At 36.3% G+C, this 27491-nt stretch overlaps 1 protein-coding gene across 1 annotated transcript in view; it reads right to left on the reverse strand.

The window, feature by feature from the left end:
- Window positions 1-27491, reverse strand: part of MLIP (muscular LMNA interacting protein) — a 178608-nt gene that overhangs the window by 139636 nt on the left and 11481 nt on the right. Inside the window, exons 3-5 of the mRNA XM_055123001.1 lie at window positions 24392-24784; window positions 8614-10131; window positions 1083-1154 (exon numbers count right to left, since the gene is read on the reverse strand). Coding sequence (XP_054978976.1) covers window positions 1083-1154; window positions 8614-10131; window positions 24392-24784 — 1983 coding nt within the window. The remainder of the gene's footprint in view (window positions 1-1082; window positions 1155-8613; window positions 10132-24391; window positions 24785-27491) is intronic.

Raw genomic sequence — 27491 nt, forward strand, 5'->3', positions numbered from 1 at the left:
AAACATTGATTTGGGTTCACATGTGGATTACTGAAATTAAATATCAGATATACCAGATGTAAAACATACTGTCCTCTGATAGTTACTTCTGTGCCTACTTAGCAGGTCCCAGTGAGAATTCTCACCTTTAAAAGGAAGAATCATACTCATCTTTTCTAAAACAAGATCATGCAAATATTTTATTCCCCAGATCATGCTAAAAGAACAAGAATGGAACAAGACTTTATCTATCTTTAGTATCTTTATGTATCTTTACATAAATAACAACCAAAATGTGGCCTTGTTGGCAATAATTAATATTTTGACAATAACACATTGAAATGTTGTAATACATGGTAATGAATTAAAATGTGAAACAATGCATGGCCCAGATTTCATAAAAATAACTTATGAAATAAATCATTTCATCAGATCCAAAACTGGTTATACTTCCATTCTGATCTGATCATCAATTTAGCTATCACTAGAGCATATGAGATATGATTATCAAACAAGAGGACTTAAGTCAATTTATTTACAGAAGCAGGAGCCTGTAGTTTTATAATTAATGACTCTTAATAGCAAAGCAATAATGCTCTGGGGCTATGTGAAAGCAGCTGGGTCATTGGAGGGAACATTGGTTCTCCCTCCCATTCATGGATATGGAATCACTGACTAAAAATGGATGAAAAGATTGAGTTTAGGATGGGATTTAAGGAGTTAAGCTGAGTTCTCAGGTAACAAATTTTCATCTTGATGAAGCCACTATCAGTCACCACTGCTGACCAAGCTCTTCACATATAAACTCATGTTACCTCTATTTTTGGTCAATTTGAACAAAGATGAAAGCTCTTGACATCATTTTCCCAATGCCAAAGAATATAAATATCTGCATCTGCATCAAATCTGTTTGAAGCAGGATCCTCCATGATAAATCAGTGTCTCCAATGCTTTCGACCAAGATGCTTTCATCATAGCATTCTGAACAAGCAGCAACATTTTACTTTAGCAAAAAAAAGAACTTTAAAACAAAACCTTCTCAACAAATTTTAGAAAAAGTAATGAAAATGTAAATTTCACTCTGCTTTTGAGCCAACACTGACCTTCTGTTCCAATAGAAATATGTTTGTAGGGATTGCTGCCAGAGCCTTGTAGCTTGACTTGGTCTTGTACAGCTGGAACAGGTAACCAGAAAGTAAGAGTGGGGATGAAAAGAGGAACGAATACATGATTTTTGACTAGTTCTACTGAGCTAAATGATGTTATTAAATGAGAAAAGAGTTTTTAAAGCTTAGACAATTTTTTCCTAAAAAGTTAGCTTGCTTGTGTTAATATTTTATTAGAATAAGAGTAGCAAAGGAGTATCACAGTAAAGTATCAGCCTATTAATTATAGGCAATTGCGTGTTGTATGTGTTATAACTTAAAACACCCATTTCTACAGACTTGTGTAAATTCTCATTAACAGTATTTACTCATAGGACCATTAGTCCAGCAAATACTATAAATATTGATTGTTGGTTTTTTTCCTGCTTGATATTAAAAGAAAGTGTTTCATTTTGTATAGTACAAGAATTTAATGAATACTCACCAATAAATTATTGATATGTTACACACTATCATTTATAAATGATAGACATTTATTAATGTCTACTATAAATGCGGCATCTGATAGACTAGTTCTCTTGGAGAACCTGGCAAGCTAACAAGAGTTTACTGCCCGGATGAGGAAGAGACTGGTAAACTCCCCGTGGCATATTCTATGCCAAATACAGTAACAATGATGGGTCTCATTCCCCTGACCCTGAAGAGCCTCTAATGCGGCACCATTGGAAAGGACAAGAAAAGAGAGGCTGCTAAAATCTCAGGGCTAGGATGAATGGAGACTTTACTGGGCCCACTCAAGAAAATTGATGATCAATGGGATGACAATGATACAGTGATATAGTGATCATTTATAAAAACAAAGACTATATAAAGCTTAGCAACAAATGCTTATCAAGCAGTAAATTAGTCAATATTTGAAGGATAGTAATATAAGCAACTTTGCTCCATAACAAAAAATAAGAATACCACACTCAATCTTAAATTCACTTTTACAAAAAAAATCATGGTTCCATATATCATTTTAATACAAAAGCCTTAATGAGCCAAATAACAAAATTTCATGATTTTTAAGTAAAATTCAGAATAGGGCCGGAGAGACAAAACTGGAGATGGGCACTTGCCTTGCATATTGCTCACATAGGTCCAGCCCTGGGCACCACATATGGATGGCCAAGGCCTAAGGAGTGGTCCCTGAACACTGAGCCAGGAGTAATCCCTGAGCACAGTTGGGTATGAACAAGCAAGCAAACAGAAAACTCAAAATAAAATATTGCATATTTTGAGATGTATTTGGATGAAAGAATAAAGAAAATGTAATTTTTATAAAATGGAAAATTATTTGGCTTTAAAAATATGAAATCGCAATTTTTGAAATAGTATGAATTTTTATACTAAGTGGAATAAATAAGTGAAACAGATAAAAAATAATAATCAAGCTTATAGATACAGAGAACAGACTGGTGTTTTCCAGAGGAACAGGGGAGCTTGAGCGTATTCTGTGAAATAGGAGAAAGGTCTCTTGCTACAAAATTTTAAGTTAAAATAAAGTCATTTGAATATAATGTATAGCATGGCAAGTATCATGAACAATACTTTATTGTAAATTTGAGAGTTCTAAGAAAGTAGAAATTAAAAGTTTCTACCTAAAGAGAAAAAATGTATAACTATATATCAAGGTTAATGTTAAACAGATCATTGTGGAAATAATTTCACAATATATCAAAATACAAAATAAAGTGCACTATATATTTGAAAGTATACAATGTTAAAAGTCAACTATACCTCAATAATTAAGACATTTTAGCTCAATTTTAAAGTATTGTCCTGGTCCCAGTTTACAAAGTTTCTAAAATTTCTATAACTTCAAAAGTCCCTGTTCAGAATAAAAATACAATAAAATACAATAAAACCTTGAATCTTTTTGGGTGATAGACATTTTGATACAAATACCGGATGTAAAAGTTAGGACAACAAGAACTTATTTTTCTTCTTTGAAAGGTAATTCAACTACTTTTTGTTGTTGATGCAATCTATTAAGATTCTACCGTAGGATTCACAGACCCATGAGATCAAAAAGCAAACTCATTGGCTTTGAGAAAGATGAGCTGAGCTCCTCTTTAGTGCAGGTGAGTGAGAGCATCTATTATATGAAAAACAAGAAGCGGTAACCTTCCTGAAGAACTTCCCTTGGCACAATGGCCTCTTCTCCTTCTAGAAGCATCTCATCTGTGGAAAGAGTGCACTTCTCATTACTCCTACACTCACACTCCCTGTTCCTCTGGCCATGCCTAAGCTGCTGCCTCAGTCAGAGTCTCCCTGACAATTAACACACAATATCCAATTCACAGAAAGAGATTTCCTGATGATGAAAGGTAAGGTTGAGGGTGATGTCAGAATGTGGCAATAGACCATGGATTAGCAGAGAAGTACCAACAGAAAAAACTTTCCTGAACAATTCTCTCTAGCAACATTCTCCATGGCTGAATTTTTAGGGTTCCTAGCATCCTACATTTATAACATTTAATTATATTATAGTATATTCTCTCCCTATAGACCTGTCTTTTACAGAACAGAAATTGGATTTTTTTAAATACTAATACCAACTGAGCACAAAATAGATGTTTGGTAAATGTTTGTTGACCCAATTAGCAAATATTGGTTTCCCAAATTAATTGAAGATTAAGATTAATTAAGGTGAAGAAAAAATTAGATTTAGTTCCTTATTTATTGCTAAGATCCTAGACTAGTCTATCTGTGTAGAGACCCTTTTTCTCCTCCCACGCTTGTCCTGAAGGCAATCCAATATGCTGAGCTTCTGATGTCATTTTTCTTCAAAGCTGTGAACTTCAAAGGCTTGAACTCATATTGAACACTGCCTTTTTTTGGTCTTTTAAAAAGTCTCTTCTTTGAGATAAACAGTGCAAACCACCTTAATTAAAAATGCAAATATTCTCCGAAGAGTAAAAATGACACATCTATCTATCACTAACCTTGTGTGTGAATCAGTACTAACACAATCCATAGCTGGCGAGGGTCAAGAAAACGGAACAGAGAATTAGCACAAATATGGAAGTCACAGATAACAGGAATGGGAGAAAAAGGAAAATCTAGAATACCCAGAGAGATATCAAGAACGTTATGGATGAAACAGAATGAAAGACATTGAACAAAAAGAGATAAAAACAAACAAGAAGTCACATTAGTCTAGTTTCAGCTGCTTCTCATTTCATATGTGCGACTTTAATCTTCGCTGAAAGTTATTTTACATGCAAAATATGTATCGAGATATTTCCACCTTCTCTGCTACAACTTCACCAGATCCACCATTATTTGCCTGCTTTGTTTTAAAGGTCTAAGATTGCCTTACTTTCTCCTTCAGTCTAATAACCTGCAGCACATAGATAAGACTCAATTATCTTTTAATATCCCTCCCATGGCTTTCTGTCCAACTGAAAATAAAAAGAAGACTCAGAAGTAGTCTATAAGACTCCTGATTCTTGGTTCCATCTCTCTCTGATAACCATAACTTCTTTACTCAGTGGACATGCTGATCCCTGTATGTTCTTTTTAATCTTTGTTCTTTGCTCTTCCCAGCTCTTCCTGATGATTTTCCTGATTGTATTCTCTTAAGAACCATAACCTCCTTGGATTTCTTCTCAAGGAAAACATCTGGGCCACTGAATACAAACTGGGGACACCACCCTTTACCCTGCTATACTCTTCTCCATGGACCAGTTATGACCGTAATGCATAAAGTTATTGGTTAGGGAATGGTATAGGGGGAGGGAGCAGTAAAGTTTGTTTTTTTAAAAAAAGTCTTAAGGTTACTGGGGTTTAGAGTACTGCTTATTATCCTTTCCATGAGTATGCCATTACAACACTGCCCCAATCATCAGTGTCCCAAAGCAGTACAGTTTATAATGTCTCTCCCATCATCAAATGGAAATTTTCTGTGAGTAGGCATTGGTGCATATTTTATTTGTGCACTGTCCTCTGCTGATTAAAAAATGTTCTTGCACATTATAAGCACTGAGGAGTCATGAATTGAATAAATGAAAAATGTTTGTATAAATCCAGATTAACTAGTTTTGCTCATAGAGGTACAATCCATATTGTTCATTTTCCTGGTTACATGTGCTTCAGAAGAAACAGAAAAAGTCACAAAGAGACTGTTAACAACAAGTTTCCCACATGATGAATTTGGAAATGTTGTGATACCCTGAAGGAATGAGAGTTTATAAATAAAACACTAGCTATAAAATTATATGAAATATCAAAAAGCTTCCAACTGATTCCCTAAACAAGTTGTGGTCAAATAGCTTTAAGGCTAGGGTAAGCATACCACTGAAGGGTCTCAGAGCAAAAAAAATAATAATAATAAAGAGTTTCAGATTATTTTCAGTGAGTGACAAACTTTATGAGGTTTTGATATAATGATCTTTCCCAAATTCCCATACAGAAAACCATGGTAACTTACTAGGGAAAAAAATCTTAGAAATAAAAGCAAAGTAAGTTGGAAAAACAAATGTAATTCTATGGATTAATTTTGTGATATTTTTCTTTTCCAGAAAAAAATATATGGTACAATAGATGCAAACAGTTGTACTAGCCTGAGCAACAGTTATAGCTGCAAACCTTGTGTGGGATCATGATTTTAATATACAATAATATTTTCAGCCTTCTCTGAAATTCAAGTATAGTAATTATATCATGCTAATGAAAACTGAATTACAACCCTAAGATTCTATCTATGAAAAAGAAACATCAAACATGTTTTATACCTGAATTTAGTTCAGAATTCTGTAGCTGTTTCATTTTATTTCAATATCAAAGGACATTGGGGTCCAGTCTTTGAACTAATATCCTTGAAGCATTTATGTTTTAATTTGATGGCCATTTGTATATTAGGGTATTTTTGCTTTGGGGAGCTGGCACTGAGCGAAGTTGATTGAAATCTAAAGCTCTCTGACTTCAAAGAGAGCCTGTGCTTGGATTAGCACCATAAAGGAAAGGATTAAAAAAGAAACAATTCATGACCACATGTAAGTCTTTTAAATGCCAAATGTTTATGTTGCCCATTTCTTCCTAACAGTACAAAATAATCTTAGCAAGTTAGATAAAACATTACAAAAAAACTGAGATAGGGTTTATCTATTTCAGAATCAATATCAATGAAATTATAAACTCTTCAAGTAATAACTTATACTACCAAACAGAAAGGTAGTCTAATTCTGGGGAGAACACAGCAAGAAGCAAAGAAGAAATGAATATGATGACATAGAACAATATATGTCAGAAAGTGACTACTATTCAGAGTTATCGTAAATTTTGTCCATTCTAAACTTTTCCTACTTAAAGAAATGGGTAAAAAGTGATGAATTATGATTCTTTGCACTTTCACTTTCAGCAATGTTTTTAGATTTCCATGTTTAATTTAATTTCTGTTTACTTGGAAATAAAGAAATCAGACGAAAAATAAATTCTTATCCTCAGAATTGGTAGTATATGTGAGCAAGACAAAAATGGGTTTGGGCACATTCTCCAGTTCTCCAAAAGTATGGGCAAAGCAGAGTGAACCATAAACAAAAACAATTTGAAGAACTCTCTGGTGAAAAATCACTTTTTAAGAAGGCAATAGTGATTCAAGTATATAGAGGTATTGTTTTAAAAATTATTGTCAAAAATTTAGGAATGGCAAGTGTTTGGATCATCATTTTATAACATGCTCATAAAAATTCTATAATCACACATATATGTTTGAGAGTATAGTGCTAGATCATTTTACTTCAAATACATAGAATTTTAAAATTTAGAATTATGGAGTTTTATTTTCTTTGCCCATTTGTATTGAGGTTTAAAATACAATGATTTAATAATTTCTATAATGATCATAAACTTGGGGTTTCTGGTCATTGCTTCATAGCAATGATTTTCTTAATAAAAATTATTAAACACATTAAAGTAATAATTAACATATAATTACTTTGTATACATAGATTATTTTTGCATATTGAATATGCTATGGTTAGCTTTCCAGGCTCTGCCAAAAACAGTAACAAGTCTCACAATGGAGCCGTTACTGGTGCCTGCTAGAGCAAATCGATGAGCAAGGGATGACAGTGACAGTGACAGTGACGTAGATTATAGTAAAAATAATGTGGCACTGTAGCACTATTGTCCCGTTGTTCATTGATTTGCTTGAGCTGGCACCAGTAATGTCTCCATTGTGAGACACATTGCTACTGTTTTTGGCATATCGAATACGCCACGGGTAGTTTGCCAGGCTCTGCCATGCGGGCAGGATACTCTTGGTAGCTTGCCGGGCTCACTGAGGGATTGAGGAATCGAACCCAGGTCGGCCACATGCAAGGCAAATGCCCTACCCATTGTGCTAAAATAACGTAACTTTAATAATTATTAGTTTTATATTAATATAAATGCCGGTTTTGTTAATACAAGACATGTGACCTGTTCAAGTTATTAACTAAAATTTAATTTCTTGGTGCATAAAGAAGGGGAAATAAACCTATTTTTAAATAAAATCTTAAGATTTGCTCCTTCAAATATTAAAATTAATTCAGGTTTCATGTTAAAATTAATACTGTTTTACATTTTTGCTCAATGGTTTGCTTCAGAATACTTAAAAATCACTACTTGCCTTCACTTAATTCTATTTTTCTATACTCAGTTTGCCTCCTTTCTGCATTTAATAATTACTAAATATTCAAGTTTTTAAAAATAGCCCTACATCACACCCAGCTGTACTCAGGGCTTACTCCTGGCTCTGTGTTGGAAAACCACTCCTGGTATGCTCAGGGGACCATATGGGGTGTTGGGGACCAAACCCTGGCTGGCTTCGTGCAAGACAAGTGCCCTAGATGCTGTACTATATCTTCAGCCCAATAGTATTTTTTTAATAAATCAAATAATTTACTGATAAAAATTTCTCTTCCATTTTGTCCTACATAGCTAGCCCCAACTGATTAGTTTGTGAGATGGAAAGCAATGAAGAAATTCACTTGGTAAAAGAAGAAAAATACTAATGTATAAATGCCAACAAAGAAACAGTATATATTTTCAAATGGGCTGGGCAATAATATTGACTTACATCTACAATAATACATTTAATACTATGCCTGTTGGTATTCTATCATCATGGGGGATTTTAATGAATAATAGATTCTGTACTATTAATAAATCTGAAATACATCATAGTCCCAAATCTCAACTAGCTACTATAAATATGATCATTGGGATCAATAATATAATTTATGATTATGCAAAAATTAAGTATTAAAAGCCATAAATATATTTACACAAAAAGTGTTTGCAGACTCGAAAGGATTTACAGAAACCTAAGCAATATTAGATTTTAATTCAACTTCACATTTAAATACCCTAACCTCCATGCATTTCTCTATCTCCTTCTCAGAAATGAATATCATAACTATACTTATTTTTTTCCCTGGGAAAAATAAGACTTCCATATTGCAAAATAAACATGCAACATGCAGCGTGCAAAAAATACCTTAGATGTCTTATTTTCAGGGTCTGTTGGCATGGCCAGTGCACAAGGAGAAAGCAACTCGTTGGTTCTTAGAGAGATGGGAGATGACCTGTGGTCAGACCATGAACTTTCAGATTTTCCCAGTCTTGAAGGCAAGTTACCGCTACCACAATTTGAGGGTATTCCCTGGATGGGCAGATTAGCAGGAGGAATAGGGGAAGACCTCAAACTGCGAAGAGAATCAGAGCTAGCACTCGAATCAGGGACTGCAGGAGTAGATGACGGAGTCTGCCCCTGGCCAGAAAGCGTTTTTTTGGATCTGTTTATCAGATTTGAAAGAGCTGGGGAAGGATGAAAACGTTTTTCTGGAGAGGGGCTCACAGCTCCTTGGTTAGTAGGAGAAGACATAGAAGACAGTGCAGAGGAGGTTGATGGAGAAGGATGCGTGTGAATATTCTTGGATCTTTCTGAATCCCTTAGCTCATCATCATGTCTGTCCTTTGAAGAAAGAGGAGAAAGGCTTGGTGGAACAGGAGGAAGACCTGCAGGACTTGTCCTAGGTTGCAAGGAGAGGGCTGGATTGCTCTTCCAAGAAATAGGTGACGGTGTTTTTTCTATGTCCAAAGAAAGAAGGCTGCTTCCTGCATACTTTGTGGGAGAAATGGCAGGCACCTGGGAAGGGGGGTCTGATTTAGTGAAAAGGGGTAAGTGTACGAGTTGCTGAGGAAGCTCAGGAATCTGGTGTTCTCTTTGCTCGGGGGATCTAGATCTCAGGGAACAGCTGGAGAGAGATTTTTTAGGCATGGATGTGGTTTGTTTTACTTTCTGATCAAGTGTGAGCGTGGAAGAAGCCAGGGAGTTGAGAGAGAAGGTGGGGCAGGACGCAGGGGAAGAGGGCCTTTGGTGAGAGGGGTTTGATTTTAGGATGGCAGTGAGAAGGGAGAGCCGAGATGGCACTGCGGATTTTCTCCCTGACTTGGAGAGGCTGCCAGTAGATGACATTTGGCTACAGATAGTCGAAGAGGAACCATGGACGGAAGTTGAAAACGGTTTGGGGCTTGGAGAAAGTGAATGCATGACAATACGGACTGGTATGTAGGATGCAGAACCGGACTTCAGAGAAGCACTGGAGGACGGTGTGGGAGAAGAGCTTCTTGCCTTTTCTTTGGGACTAAGGACATTTGAGGCTACAGGTGTTGTCTTCTTCAGAACTTCAGGAGTCGGTCCAGGTGTTTGATCAGCTGCAGGCGTACTCGCTAAGTTAGAACCTGATAACTGAGCAGAGTGAGGGGTCTGTAATGACGAGAACGTGCCCTTCGATGAGATAAAAGGTGCAGAGTGAGCAGAAGTTTGGAAATACGTAGCCGTTTCCTCCACCAGGGCCCCACTGAGATGCAGCCTCCGAGTGTGGAACTCCTCTAGGACAGAGGCTCCAGCGGGGGCCCCTGGGCCAGGTGGTGTTTGCGGATTAGTCGGAGAAACAAAGGAGAAAGCGGGCGGTTTACAGGCATGCTGCTCGGAGGTGGAGGGAGAAGTTAACTAGAGGGAAGAGAAACAGACATTGTCATAGGGCACTATCCGCAAGAGGATCAAGAGACTCTTGTCACTTGAATATTTATACAAACAGTCCTTCTATTAGTTTACACGGAAGGAGGTACGTGAAACTTCCTAAAAGTGGAAGAAGTTGTTTTGCTAATGAGGTACTGCTTTAGATTTGAAATCAAGATGTAACTAAATCACAAAGTATGATATCCTGCACCCTATTAATAGCCCCAGAATGAAAATCAATGTGAAAGTTTATTTGCATGTTTCTGTTTGAAAGTCATTGATTGGCTAGAAGTTATCATAATTTGGAGACAAATAATATAAAAAGTCATAAATTGCTATCAATATGAAAAAACTCATTGGAAAATATAATAGATTTTCTTCCACTTTAAGAGGATAAGTCATAAAAAAATAATAATGACTACAATCCTTGAAGATTTTAATCACAGTTTGAATGTCTAAAATTCTAAAATCTTGGGCTACTCCAGGTATTCATAACCCTAAACAATGCCTGGAATTCAAAAGCTTTATCAGTCAATGTCAGTGAGAAATTGAGTGTGAAAATAAAGTCAAAATAGAAGGGTTTCAGATTAAAAATTTTTTTCTTTAGCTACTACTGCCCAGAATTAAAATTTAACAAGCAATTTGGATTGTGCTGAAATAGGTTTTTTTGTTGTTGTTGTTTTGCTTTTTGAGTCACACCCAGAGATGCACAGGGGTTACTCCTGGCTCTATTCTCAGGAATTGCTCCTGGCAGTACTCAGGGGACCATATGGGATGCTGGGAATCGAACCTGGGATGGTCGGCCACGTGCAAGGCAAACACCCTATCTATTGTGCTATCGCTCCAGCCCCTGAAATAGTTTTTATAGCCAAAGAATCCAGAATACTTGAGAAATATAAGCTTCCTAAAACAGTGTAGTTCTACCAGTTCCACTTCAAACAAAAACAAAACAAATAATGTACTTGCTTTGAACTGTTTGTGAAATAACTGGATATATGCATTTTTGTGCTATTCTACAAGTAATCCAGTATGTTAAGACTAGTACTGAATTGATATGCTTTTTAAAGCACAATTATTTTAAGTAGAGATTTTCTTTCAAATATTGATTTATCAATCAGTAAGAGAAAGGAAAATACCTGTGTCAATAAAGATTTGAGGTAATGTAAGTTAGTTGAGATACTATGTTACATATTATGTATATTACATACACAGATATGCATACACAGACACATTACATAGCAGAAAAAACATACAACTCTATATTACCCAAACTTAGCAAAAGCTTGACAAGTGCAGTGAAAGGTATTTTTTTATTTTGCTTAATCATACATTTTGAAGATATTCAACAGACCTGATCCAAAGATTTTCACAAGTCTTTTAGTATGTTTAAAACTGATAAATTCAAATAACTCATCACAAACTTGTTTCTGAGATAACATACCCAAAATATTTTTCTTTTTATGAGTAAATTATTTGTGTATTTGGAGTACAGTATTCTTGTCATATAAATACTAGTTAAATACAATGCCACATCCCAGAGTGACAGCACAGAGGGTAAGGCTTTTGCCTTGCACGTGGCTGACCCAGGCTCAATTCCTCCATTTCTCTCAGAGAGTCCAGCAAGCTACCGAAAGTATCTTGCCCGCATGGCAAGCTACCCGTGGTATATTGGATATGCCAAAAACAGAAACAATAAGTCTCACAATGGAAACATTACTGCTACCTCCTTGAGCAATTCAATGAGCTAGGAGGTGACAATGACAGTGACAGTGATAGTTGATTATTGAAGAAATTCTAAGAGTACTCTAAAAAGCCTAAGATTATTTATGCATTTATATATGTTGTATGCCTTATACACTTGTATTATATATTGTGATATAGTCATTTCCAGTTTGCAGTTACATCTAGAGAATATCCTAGTTCATCACTGTCATCCCATTGCTCATCAATTTGCTCGAGCGGGCACCAGTAACGTCTCCATTATGAGACTTGTTACTGTTTTTGGCATATCAAATATGCCATGGGGAGCTTGCCAGGCTCTGCCATGCGGGCGGGATACTCTGGGTAGCTTGCCAGGCCCTTCGAGAGGGGCAGAAGAATCAAACCCAGGTCGGCCACATGCAAGGCAAACGCCCTACCCACTGTGCTATCACTCCAGTCATATATATATATATATACATATATATGCATACATATATATACACATATATACATATATATCAAAGAAGGACAAGTGGGGGAGAGGAGCAGGGGTCTGGGGCTCAGGTGCAGTGATCCTAGTTTATACTGAGATAAAAATGTAGTACCTTATTTTTAGAAAATTATCAGGAATGAGAAATGAATTTTTTTTATTCAAGGGTTTATTTTCCTGAGCTCCTCTCATTAACAAAGCTTTTTGTAAGTAGGTAGAAAAGACATGAATAATCTTATGAGAAAGAATGAACACTTTCAACTGCTCAGTACTGGAGTTCAGAATGGATTCTTTACATTACTTCTTCCCTGTAAATCTCTTAGCAGTGATGATAAACGACTCTATCGTAGTCTATAAATATCTCCATCACTTCATACTCCTCCATAATAACCTTCATGTTATTTTTTTAGTTTGTCTTGAGGTTCTAATACTTTCTCTCTTAAACCTATTCTGTCTTCGTCATTTATTTCTTACCTTACCCCTCTTACTCTTTCACATCAAACACCTTTCTCAAGTCACACCTATGCTCTGCACTAATTCCAAGATCCCTTCTGAGTCTCCTTCTTATATTTCCCTCCAATAAAACTTTCTATACTGAAAAGGCTTTCCTAAACTCTGGAATATACTCACAATAATATCAACAGAGGATGCCTGCAGTGTTCTGTTCCCATATGGATGATTTTAATCAAGCATCCACTGCTATGTAATAGAGACTATCCATATTTCTCCAACCAAATTCATTGCAAAACTACTCTGATTTTTTTGATATAATCTACAGTTAACTAGGGGCTGGATAGATAGTACAGTGGGTAGGGCATTTGTGCACTTGCTTGCACAGGTTCAATCCTTGGCACCTCGTATGGTTTCCTGAGTCCCAACAGTAGTCTCTAAGTGCAGAGCCAGGAGTAGACCCTGAATATCACTGGGTTTGGCCCAAGCCCTCCTCAAAAAAATGTATATACAGTTAGCTAAAGTTACTGATCTGTTATTTGGTCATCTGTGTAGTTCTGAATAGTGCAGAATAGGAGTAACTCCTGAGCATTGCCAGATGCCCCCTCTCCCAAACCAAAACAAAACAGAGCATAAAAATTAACTCCTGGAGGGACTCAGAAAACTATATGTGACAAGAGGGATTAACTAGGCCAGGTTCAAGCAAGTCAAACACCATTCCTGCTATACTAACTCTCTGACCTAGGGAACACAAGTGTGTACCTTCACCTTCATTCCCTTCCCTTATAAGAAAAAAATTACATTTAATTTTTTAAATGGTAAATTTGCCCTGTGTGCTTTGAAGTTCTTGCCTTCTGAGGGATCTCGTTTTATTAGTTCTCCTTTATATACTATATAGTCATAGTCATTCTATCTCTCCAATCCTAACACAAACCTAAGCAGAATTAATAATTAAAAACATAATAAAATAATGAAGTGATTTATTAAAGTGCTCACCATACTCTTTTCATTTTAAAAGATATATTTCCTTTGTGCCAGATAGCTTGCTCAACATGCTGAAAGCATGCTTTGCGTGCAGCTGGGTGGGTTTAGTACCTGGCGACACAGCTTATTCCATGCAGCACTGGGAAAGATGTCCAAGCATGAAGCTAGGAGCATCCACTGGGAACTGCTCAACATGGTCCCCACCCCCTTACTCATTAATCTCAGTTAACAGTGTGTTTGTTTTTGCCAATGGGATCTTAACAAATATAGTAGTCCTCTCCTCATCCAAAGGACATATGTTAAAAGATTCCATGTGGATGCCTGACAGATAATACCTGATCCAATATATACTGTGTTTTTTCCTACATCTACTACATATATAGTCCTTTTTCCTATACTTACATTCTGATAAAGCTTAATTTATAAATTATTCACAAGATATTAATAATAAATCAGAACAATAAAATGTGCCACAATAAAAGTTACGTGAGTATAGCATCTAAGTATTTTATTATATGTAATATCTCTCAATAGCAGCTGAACACATATAAGAAACCACAAAATGCAAAATATGCATAAAGGTAGGAGAGAACTACCATATAATAAAGAAAGACAGTTGTAGAATACAAGAAAAGTCATTTGAAAAACACTTGTGCTTCGGAGTTTACTGGCCAGCTGAGTATAGAACATTGCATGAAGTGAATACGTCCAGGCTGGTGTAGTGGAGAAGACAAGGTCCTTCTCAGTTAACAAACCACGAGGAAGCACAGCAGTGACTTGTCAATCTAGTAGCCAGTTGCAGACATGTAAGTGAACCACAGTAAAGTGCTCGATCCAGATCTGTGGTCACTAACTGAACACAGATTATTGGACTACAAATTGTTTAACTAAATAAGTGGAGGTTGTTTGCAAACACTAAATTTTGCAACATTTTGCTAAATATCACAAGTTTATGAAGACCTGAACATACAAGAGATAATGGTAGGCCATGGTAGTTCCTTTATTTCCCCTAATTACAGTCCCATTTTGTTCCCAGTCACTTTTGTGGCTGCAAGCACCCACTGACTCCCTTACTTGTTGCTCTCTAAAACTTCTTTTCAGAGATGTGTCTTCCCAGAAAACGGGAGGAACTGTGACTTGCTTAGAAATAATCTGGCACAGGTGAAAATGTTTTACAAAGGTAATTAAAGCAACTAACCAGGTGATTTTCAAGAACTATCTTGCATGGGCATAATCTAATCATATGAGCTCCCTAGAAGAGGATCAAGCAGATAAATCATAGAAGAAATGTTCTTGCTGTCTTGCTGGTATTTAGAATCAAGCTGCTATGAGAGTGGAAATACAGCTCAAGTTCAGACTGAACCACGTGCATCATAAGAAAAAAAAGAAGCAAGATGAGGGGAGTTCTACAGCCTCAATTTATTTATTGAAGACATAAATTCACTCATAACCTAAAGAAGCCTAGAAGCTGACCCATCTCTTGGATAGGAAGTCTAACAATTTGATTTCAACCTGTGCAACCAATAAACTCACTTGTGCTAAGACATTTGATTTATAGAAATCAGGAGTGAAATGCATAGGTATTGTTTTAAGCCTCTGAATTTGTGGTAATTTTTATGGAGTAACAGTAAACAAATACTCCTCTCACCGACTGCTTAACAAGTTTGTAACCACTTGCTCTTCCACAAAGACTATAAACAATATATACAATGATTTCATTCTTCCAAAAGCAAGCAGGTAAAGATAACCCATTATCTTTCCTAATTTCTCCATAGAAACTGACACTTACAATCTCTCTCACCCTTTCAAAACTGTTATACCTGTGGCTTCTACTTCCACTTTTCTAGTATATTTTCTATTTTTTTTTGGCTTTATGGGTCACACCTGGCAAATGCACAGGGGTTACTCCTGGCTCTGCACTCAGGAATCACCCCTGGCAGTGCTCAGAGGATCATATGGGATACTGGGAATCAAACCCGGGTCGGCCACGTGCAAGGCAAACACCCTACCCACTGTACTATTGCTCAGCCCCCCCCCCCAGTTTCTAATTTTGAATGAGTTTTTCATTATGCGTTCTCTTCTTCCACGCCATTTTTTTTTTTTTTTGCTTTTTGGTCACACCTTGGCTTTGCACTCAGGAATTACTCCTGGCGGTGCTCAGGAGACCATATGGGATGCTAGGATTTGAACCCGGGTCAGCTTCGTGCAAGGCAAACGCCCTATCCACTGTGCTATAGCTCCAGCCCCCACACTATTTTTATATGATGGCACCTCCCAACTGTTTCCCCTGCTTGAAATACAGACACTGCATGTCTACCCAGAAAACAGGTCATCAAACCTTCGTGTTTCCATTCAAATAGTGAATGGAAACTATCCCTTCCTGATAGTGCAGACCAAGTTAGGTGTTCCCCCTCAAGGTATTCACTCTTTCTGGAACAATTTGCCTTTCATTATCAATACTTTCAGGTCCATTTATTTTTGAAGTGCCATTGAATTTTTACTTAATATGGTGAATTGATTCTTAGAAACTTCAAGTCCTCGGTAAACAGATATATAAGGAAAGTAAGTTCTCAACATCAAGTTGACTCACTCTCTGTCACCCGAGATCACCTTCACTTGTCAATATTATAATAAAACATTGTCAACCAAAACAAGCTTATTGTACCTGCTGTACAATGTCTTTTAATATTTACTCCCCTAGTTAGTGACTGGAGTACGATCATCCTGCAGGGAGCAGAGGCTGCAGAATGGGGACAGAGTGTCTCCTTGAGGAAGTGCTGTCATGTTCCCTCAGTTATCAGCACTTCATTTTCTCCTTTAGATTCTGAGCAATAGAAGTGGCAAGGTATGAGGACAATAATGACTCTGATATCTAATTCCATTTTTACCTCACCAGCAAGAAAAAAAACTGAGTTTCAACATCAATAATTCAGGACACTCTCCTTTTTCATCCAATTCCATCGTTTCACTGGAATTGTCAAAGTAACTTGATTTTCTATTAATGTTTTTCCTCTGTCCCTGGACTAGCAGTACAAATGATCTCACCTACAGGAAACAAGTAGCCACTGGTCTGAGATCACGGGGATCCTGCAGCAACAGAGAAGAGCTGAGGCCTCACACAACAATTGCACGATGCTACTTGTGTCCAGTCTTTCATCAGGCACAGTGACAAAAGCAGTGGGAATCACATATTCATCAAGAGATAGAAAAGGAGACATGGCAATGGGAAGATCACAAGAGTTTATTTAAAAAGCAAATCACTTGAGGGCGCAATGGTTCGGAGGACCAGAGTTTACGCTTTGCAGGTAGAGGGTTAAGCTTTATTCCTGGCACCAGACAGTCCCCAGAGCCCTGGTGGTAGCAACACTCGAGCACCGTAGTGGGAGTAATCCTGAAGAACTACTCGGTGTAGCCCCAAAACCAAAAAGTAAAATTCAAATCTCTTATTCTTGTTCTTGAAAATATATGTATGTATACATAAGAGATATATATGTATATATAAAGGGAGATAAAGATGATATATAGTAGAGATATGAGATATAGATATAGATTACTGGTAGAAATAGTTATAGATATAGGTATATAAAGAACCAGGTTCTCTAAGTTTCTAATCACCCCTAAAAGGCAAATTATATAATCAAGAAGCCCTCTCAGGACCTAAGTGACTACTTGAATCAACTCTCACCTACTTGTTCAAGCAGACTCAGTTCTTGTTCTTCTCTGCTTTACTTAGAAAGTTGTCCAGCTGATGGTTACTTGCAAACCACTTCCTTACATATAAATATGCCATTTGAGGGGGAAATCTCTCTCCCTCCTCTCCCTCTCCCTCCCCTGCTTCTTTGGGGCATTATGGCTTGCAATACAAATACTTAGAGGCAACCATGTTTGGTCTTTTATCCACTTTCAGCACACATCTCCCATCCAACCACACAGACACTTTCTAAGCACCTACAATGTTCCAGTATTGGATTCAGTGATGGAGATCAGAATGCAATTTTTTTCTAGCACAAGGCTCAAAAATATATAGGATAAGATAAGGCTACTGTAATTAAATATGTTGGTCTGAATAGGGCATTTAATTTTTCAAAATGAAAATGAGGACTCAGCTCTAAGGAAGGTTTCTGTTTCTAAAGTTCCACTGATAAAAAGGTGATGTAACCCCTTCCCCACAGATCCATGGACGGTAGATATTTAACAGATATATGCTAATGTTCATATTTCCAGGGATTTTATGTTGACCTTCATTTGACTCCAGCCAGATCTTCTCATCTTAATTTCCACATTCTCTCCTTAGATCTTGCACACAAGTTACATTTAAACAAATGTAAAAGACCTCTTACATATTCCTTAAACCTATGCCCATTTTAAACTTTGTAAAAATACATTTAATTAGGGCCAGAATGGGTACGGCAGCTGCACACAGTCCCGACTCCATATGGTCCCCCAGACGCCCAATGACCAATCCCTGAGCACGAAGACAGGTAAGCCCTGAGCACTGCAGGGTGTGATTCGAAAACAACAAACAAAAAAACAGTTCATTATTTATTAAGAACCTATCTTGGATCTGGCACTGTTCTAAGTCCTTTACATATAATATCTCAAGGAATATTACTATCATCGTCCTGTTATTCAAATCATAGGATCAGGGTTTATAATAGCAACTTTCCCAGATGAAGATGGTCATAATGACCTTTCTCGTTTTTCTTTCCTTAGACAATTTTCCAGTCACCTTTTCCTCACCTTTTACCAATTATCAAGTTGATGTCTGCCCTAATACCTCACTCACAGTATACCACTGAGGTCACCTCATGACTTCCTAATTTCAAATTTTAACAGGTCTCAAAGAACCTGCTCATTTGACTTTGCTTTACATATTTCCTTGTGTTATATTCAGATTATTATACTATATTATATTATTATTTTGTTTGGGGATCACAGCCAGCTGTGCTCAGGGCTTACTGCAGGCTCTGTGCTCGGGACTTATTTCTGGCAGTCCTCAAAGGACCATATTTGGTGCGAGGGGTTGAAATTGGGCTGGAGGGCCATGTATGAACTCTCTGGTCCCTATTAGATATTACTTATTATCTTAGTTAATGAAGTATTTGACCTTGCTTATAGACCACTCTTTTGGTTGAATATTTGTTTAGCTTTTTCCAATATCTTTGGTCTCCTTGAGTATCTTTCACTGACTTTGTTTCCTGGGCTCTTTTGTGCTACCTTAGGTTTTACATTTGTTGTCTTGTTCTACATTTTTTTCGATGAGTGAATATGTTCATTCTTATCTCTTCAATTTATGTAACAAACTTCTTTCTTTCTTCAGCACAGCATATCTATACTTCTTCCTACTCCCTAGATGTCATTTTTTGTGCCAATATATCTCAAACTTAACACCATAGTTTTGTCTTCCTTTCTAGCCCTTCTCAAGCCTGTTGTTCCTTCTTCAATTAATGATAGCCAATTGCACCCAAATTTCCTGACTATATAATGCACTCATTGTTCATTTTTTTCACATATTACTCTTATTTTAGATACCATGGCTTACAAAACTCTTAATGGTAGATTTTTATGTCCCTGTATGTTAATAATGAACAAATCTAGTTAATCTTACCCCATGCGCTCCCCCATTTTAATTCTCACTATTTTACCTCTAAGCTTTGTCATATATTTTTCATCTTTTATATCCTAATTAAGCTAATTCAGAGACTTTCATGACAACATTTTAAAAACTAAGATTCAAAAACATTTCTCTTTCTCAAAAATTTATTTTTATAGCTTTATTTAAAACTTTTATGTAGTGGCTTTTTAAACATCACATTCATTTAACTAAATATAACATTTTGGTGAAAGTATTCAGAATAAAAATTAATTTGGCCCATTTTTTAAATTTATTGACTATGCCAAGAAAATATAGTAATTCCTGTAGAGAATTGACTGATGAATAAAGAAATGGATTTAATATGCACTTTAAAGACCTTTCAGTGTGCTAGGAGACATAAGGCATCAACCTAAGTATTTATAATATGTCCTGGAAAAACATAATTATGATGAAAGATGTACTAAGAAACAAATAAAAGAATTACATTAAGGGAGAGTTTTTCTTCACTGTGGGGATCAAAGCGGATTTCATAAAGGGTCAGACAAGGAGATCCTGGGTATGAACTATAAATATTTATTCTTTCAAAGCATCTTTTTGGAAACTTACTATGAGCAAGACACTGAAATAATTGCTAGGAATGCACGAATGAGCAAGAGAAAGGCCTTGACAAAGCTGATTATTAAGACATAGTGAAAAGAAGCCACATTGAAGATTTTCTTTAAAGGTCAGCAAGCTAAAAAGAAAGTGACAAAGATAGAGGAAGAAAAAGTACCTTTTCTTCATGCTTCACACCACTCATACTCCAAGAGTAGCTCACCACATTAGATGGGGTTTAAAGTAGAAGACAACCAATGTTAGAGGGAAATATATTTTTACATATATATATATACACACATACATACATATGTGTATATATAAAAGCACACAAGGCTCAACCCTTAACAATATACTAGTAATCTCTTATAGAAGGGCTTAATGGCTCCTGGGTAAAGTACAACAATCTTCACACACTCTTTTCTAAGGAAAGTATTTTGGAGCATTTTTAGCAGTTTATTCATAACAAACAATGCAAAATAAATTATTTCAGTTCTGTTTTGGGGCAGGGTTTGGGGTTCGGTATGAAAACATCCAAAATGTGGTGGGAAGATGTCATGGTGGTGGGATTGGTGTTCAAGTATGAAGCATAACCAAGTATTATGAATTACATTATAATAATAATTTTTAAAGTACCTTTTCTTCAAATAGATCAGCTCTAGAAAAAACATGATCTTCGGTGTGAACTAGCCTGGGTGAGAATGGAGATGGGGCTAGGAAAGGAAGAAGCTTTCCACACAGATAAATCAAGGACTCCATAGAGATGTGATGTGTGTGTGTGTGTGTGCTATTTTTGAAAATCAGGAATCTGGAGAAGAGAAATGTGGTTTAAAAAAACAATTTCTACAATACTTTATGTAAAGGTTCAAGGAAAGAATAAAAAGTGGAATAGCTTGATATATTATTGCATTATTGATGACTCTTATTGATGTTATTGCATAATTGACAACTTGATATACTATTGCTAGAGACAATTCTGTATATGGATTTACTTTTGCCAGATAGACTAGAATTAATTTCATTAATATTGAAAATCAATGTTGCTGGCATTAAGAAATCCAATTATGCAATATTTTTTAAACTTTTTACTCCTACAAATTATGCGAGTGCCTCTCTTGGTTCTGTCATGACTTGTTTTTAGTTTGTATTTGTGAATATCAGGCATCTTATACTCATTTCATTTTATTTTTATTTCAAAATTATCTATTTATCATTCAAATGGATTATATAGGCAATTGATACAGAGATAATCACTGTATTTCAGGAGACAGTATTTCTCTATTCATGATAATCGCAATGTTCAATCACCACTAATAAATTAGGTTGAGCTTTCACTTTTTATTTTAGCATTGATAATATGAACTATAATGTACTTAATATTTCCAAAGTAAGCTGGAAAAATTATTCCAAAGTGTGTGCAATTTTGGTCTCTAGCTTGACTTACATATATTTGGCCATGACTTTGGCAAGGGCACACCCAGAAATGCACAAGGCTTAATCCTGGCTCTGCATTCAGGGATTCCCCTGGCAGGGCTTGGGGGCCTTATGAGATGCCAGGAACCAAATCCAAGTCAGTCAGGTGTAAGGCAAGCACCCTCACACTCACTGCACTAACTCTCCAGTTCTCTATATATTTGGTCACATGAAACCAAATACACTGCCAATTCCACATAAGAAATCTATGTGGGAACAAAATAGACAAAGACTCCAGGGGCAAGGAATATGGCTCAAAGTAGTGGAGCTTGTGCCGAGTGTGTAGAGGCCCAGAGTTTGATCCCCAGGACCACATCGCCTTCCAATACTACTGCTGTGGCCCCAGTGTAGCTTTGGCAACCACTGGGCCCCAAGCAGTGCAGCTCCTCAGAATCAGGGTCTTACCACCCATCAGAGCACAGCCAAGAGTGGCACCTAAAACCACCTTCCGCTCGCAACACTGGCAGATGTGGCCCCTATTAAAAGTTAAAAAAATGACAATAGAAATGACATCTGTACCTATATATTCATCGCAGCACTGTTCACAATAGCCAAAATCTGGAAACAACCTGAGTGCCCTAAAACAGATGACTGGTTAAAGAAACTTTGGTACATCTACACAATGGAATACTATGCAGCTGTTAGGAGAGATAAAGTCATGAAATTTGCTTATAAATGGATAGACATGGAAAGTATCATGCTAAGTGAAATGAGTCAGAAAGAGAGGAACAGACATAGAAGGATTGCACTCATTTTTGGCATAAGATAGCATCACATGAGGCTGACACCCAAGGACGGTAGATACAAGGGACAGGAAGATTGCCCCATAGCTGGAAGACTGCTTCATGAGCAGAGGGGAGAAGACAGATGGAATAGAGAAGGGATCACTAAGAAAATGATGGCTGGAGGAACCAATTGATATGGGAGATGCATGCTGAAAGTAGATAATGGAACAAACATGATGACCTCTCAATGTCTGTGTTGCAAGCTATGATGCCCAAAAGTAGAGAGAGAGTATGGGGAATATTGTCTGCCATGGAGGCAGGAGGAGGGTGGGAAAGGGAGGATTTACCTGGGATATTGGTGGTGGGGAATGTGCACTGGTGGAGGGATGGGTGTTTGATCATTGTGAGATTGTAACCCAAACATGAAAGCTTGTGACTATCTCACGATGATTCAATAAAATTTAAAAAAAATTTAAAAAAAAGAAAAATTCCAAAAACTATTTTGCCAATTATATTTTGCTAGACTGGGGAAATGGTAGAATACAGGCTTGCATGGGTGAGCCCTGCGTTGGGGCCTTAACAGCGCCTGACCCTGGCACCCTCAGTGCTGTAGCCTGCCATCCCCTCCACAACATTCTCTTGTGGTGATCTTTTGGCATCGTCACAGCTACACAGCCTTCAAAGGGCCACATCATGTTACCTTTCACTGAATGAGTAACATCTTCAACTCAGCTGTTTAAATATTTTTCCTGACACAGGAAATAAAAGTCCCAAGTTCATCACTGCTTAGTTAAGATTAAATTTAATTATATTATAAGAGGGCTATAGGGATAACACATCAGCAGGGCATTTGCCTTGCACGCGGCTGACCTGGGTTCGATTCTTCCGTCCCTCTCGGAGAGCCCGGCAGGCTACCCAGAGTATCCCACCCTCACAGCAGAGCCTGGCAAACTACCCATGGCATATTCAATATGCTAAAAATAGTAACAACAAGTCTCACAATGGAGACATTATTGGTGCCCGCTTGAGCAACTGGATGACAGTGATACAGTGATATAGTGATATTATAAGAATGTTTCCAAAAAATAACTGAGACTAAGTTTTAATAAGAAATATAATTTTTATTCCAGTAGGACTGGCTGAGGGCACCCCGGTCAATCTTCAATAATCAGAAGGTAGCACAAGAATACTAGATAATTGAAGGTATTTTGCATATAGCAGGAAAAAGTCACTGAAGTTGCATGAATAAAAATGTGGTAGCACCTAAAAAAATCCTCCTCTACAGTTTTGCATGAGACCAAGTCTCACCAATATAAGTGTTCTCCCAAATGCTATGCAAAACTTCAAATGCAGAGCTAGATCATAAGCAAGACGTCATGATGCTTCATTAACAAGAACTCCACATTCAGTACTCTCCAAGTTATCTTCTGCATCCTTACATTTTACCACTGCCTTGTCAAAGTCATCTTATAATTTTATTATAACAAAGAGCTGACCATTAGCCAATAACATCAATATTTTTTCTCCAAATGCTACTCCTATCCATTATTTTCTTTCCAACCATCAAGATACATTTTCTTCTATCACACCATAGACCCATAGACTCACCATCTTAAAGGAACCATTCAGAATTACTGCTGATTTTGGAAATGGGACAGTCACCCTATTTCAGTGGGGCCAGCCTTCCAACTTCAGTAGATATTTTCCTTTGGACGAATGGTGGAGAATTCTTTTCCTGACACCCTCCTATTTCTTAATTAACCCTTATATTAAGTTTTCCAGCTTTTAAGTGATCTGTTTGTATCTAAGCAACTGATATTTTCTTACTCAATCTTTATTCTATTAAGAATTCATGATAAAACCACTCATTTCACCATGCACTCTCTCCTAAGAAACTCCCAATATCAACCTTCTCCAGAATTCCCCAACAAGAGATAATATTCTTGCAAATCCACTTCAGTGAATCAGTGAATTTTTTCATTTTCTCTTAGATTTATAGTATAATTATATAATCCTTTTTAATTTGTAAATTTTTGTCTTCTGAATATTGCTGAATATTATATACGTAAATTACATGTAAAATATTTACATATTTTTGTACTATGACAACTTAGGATCTTGGGACTTGGGGGGGTTTAGTTCTTTTTCTTTGAGTTTTGCATAAATGCCTTTGCAAATATGACAGGACATGTTTTATGCAAACACTTATTGTTTCTTAGGGTAAGAAGAAAAACCTACCTGTATAGGCTTTTGCTGAGGTGCTGTGCCATGAGGAATTTCTGACTGGGATGGGACCTGGAGGTCTACCCCTAGAGTTTTGGGAGGGACCATATCAGAGACCAGGCTGGAGGAGATGGCGAGAGACTTGGGTCGTGGAGCTGGGATACCCATCCCAAGAGTGGGAGTTTCTTCACCTTTTCTGCTTGTAGCTTCATCTTCCCCTTCAGAGTCCACAATAAAGACATACTCAGCTTTGAAGAGGTCACTTTGCTGCATTCTTTGAGGTTCGTTTGCTCTAATCCCGTTTTCTTGTGAAACCTTTTCACTGACTTCTGTAGGGTAAAGCAATGGCCCTTGGTCTCTCTTCTGCTGGCTCTCAGCATTTAAGGTCAAGTATTCATTGGAATTAGACTGCAATAAATAGAGAGACATAAAAACCTTGGCATGGATTTGATAAATGCTTATCTTCTACATATGTACTTGAAAGCTTAATCTGTTTATAATTTCCAAGGACACAAGTTTTTTGTTCTTTTTTGTTTTAGTTTATTTTTTTCTGTTGTATGTGAAATATTAGGGGGCATAGTAAGAGCATAACAAATGGCCAAAAGCAATAGAATCTGAAAACTGGTCTACAGAATTGAGTTTAAGAGGCTTGGAGACTTAAGGGTGAGCCCTGAGACAATGGTGGAAAGAAAAACAATCTTGTGGGCTGTGGAATGTTGTACGCATGAAACCCTCATTGCAGCATTGCAAGTCCTAATGCATAAAATTCTTTAAAACATCAAAACATTTGTTTTGAAGACAATAGGTTTAACTTAAATATATGTGTTTAATGCTCCATCTATTCATGCCTAAGTACAAAGAATTCAGGGTCCATAATAGCAGCAAATAAATCTGCTATGAATAAAATAATGATATTATTTTATAAAGAAAAGTAATTTTAGAAAAAAAATATTTTATAAAAGTCTAAAAGGAAATACAAAATCAGAACAAAATACATATACATTCATAATATATATAAAACAATTAGGAATAAAGGTAGAAATAAAGGAGAAAGATGTGGGGAAAGAAAAATAAGAGGGGGGGCGGAGCAATAGCACAGCGGGTAGGGCATTTGCCTTGCACGAGGCCGACCCCAGTTCGATCCCCGGCATCCCATATGGTCCCCCAAGCATCGCCAGGAGTGGTTCCTGAGTGCAAAGCCAGGAGTAACCCCTGAGCATTGCTGGGTGTGACCCAAAAAGCAAAAACAAACAAAAAAAACCAGAAAAATAAGAGAAAGAAGGGAGGATAGAGGAGGTAGTGAAGGCAGTAAAAAGGTAAATACTTTTTATGCATAAAAAGTTTTACTGTATTTTACTTTGTATTTATAATTCTAAATTCTACATTTTAAAATCTTTTCCCATCTAATTTGCTATGAATGCAATTTTCTAAGCCAAAAGCAAATCAACTTGATCAGCTATCAAATTATCTTTTCTACTTTTTTTCTTAAAAAATCGTTATCTTAATTGTATTTAAAAGGAACAGTGTTTATTTTCATGGTTTAGAAAATCATACTATGATAGCTATTATTTTCTTTTTAATTTTTCTTTTAGTCTAAAGTCACTTCAAAACACTAAGTTAAGGAAGACATTGAATACAGTAAAATAAATTTCCACTGTAGCAGTTAATTTAATATTTGCTGTGTATGTGTGCATGGGCTTTATATGTGAAGATAAAATAGAAGTGATTAGATACAACTAAACTAAGTATTTCATTTTATACATCATTATGTGTTTTTCAGCTGATGATTATATATATTTAATATAAAACACAAGTACTCTCTGATTAGGATTTCTCTGATAATGTTATTCAAATTATAATTTATAATACTCTATAGTAACGAAAGCCTAAAACTTAAATAACAAAGAGAAATCTTAATATGTAAACATGTAAAATAACAAAAATGCACTTGTTTGAGAAAACAAGTTATTTATTAATAATATAAAATAAAAATTTACTAATGTAAATTAATCATCTAAAAAGATTCATAGGGGCTGGAGCAATAGCACAGCTGAAGGGCATTTGCCTTGCATGAGGCCAACCTGGGTTCGAGTCCCAGCATCCCATATGGTCCCCTGAGCACCGCCAGGGGTAATTCCTGACTGCAGAGCCAGGAGTACCCCTGTGCATCACCAGGTGTTACCCAGAAGGCAATAAATAAATAAATAAATAATAAAAGGATTCACAGTCCACCAGTCTATAGTATTTTTTTCTATAGTATTTTAGACTCATATCTTTTTTTTACTGTATCTTTCACAACTTGAGGTCTAATCTTTTTAACATTTTAATTTTTGTCTTCTTTTCAACAACTATGAGTTGAATTTAGTCATTCAGAATTCACAGCATCTATTGCAGAATATATCTAATTAATAGTTGTTAAATATATAAAGAAATAGTGATTTTGTATCCTGTTTTATTATAACATTGAATTGCTAATAATAGGGAGAAAATCTTGTAAATTTTATTTTTTTATTTTTTAAAATCTTGTAAATTTTTAAGTGTTGTAAAAATGTGGTTGTGTGTGTAATGTTGCAATAACAAATAAATACATTATTTTTGGAAATTTTGGTCCACTGAAAACAAGACTGATTCATATATCTACCTCCTCACAGACTCAGTGCACCTAATGACAAAGTATCCCATGAGTATGTTACATGTGGCAGTGTAGTGCTGTAGAGATACTTTCCCAAAAATCACTTCATATAGCATGCAGGTTATCTGATATAATTTTGCCCCAATAGTCTTTGAAATAAAATGAAACAAGGTTGAAAATCTGAGAATCATAGATACAATTACAACTTGCTAGGTATTTCAATACAATCTGAACCAAGCATTCCAATTGGCTCAAGTCTATAAAGTTCCCTCACTCACATTTTATTTATAATAAAATAATATTTAAGGACAAAGCCATCTTCATCCCAGATTTAATTATTTTAACAAACCATTTTCCAATTTTTTTCTATTCTGTTTTCAGTCCTGGTATCTTCCTTTATAGAGTTATAATTACAGTATAATGTAAAATGTAACAATATACTATAGTATATATAATATATTACCTAATATATTATATGTTATA

Source organism: Sorex araneus, chromosome X (genome assembly GCF_027595985.1).
Source record: "Sorex araneus isolate mSorAra2 chromosome X, mSorAra2.pri, whole genome shotgun sequence".
Lineage (NCBI taxonomy): Eukaryota > Metazoa > Chordata > Mammalia > Eulipotyphla > Soricidae > Sorex > Sorex araneus.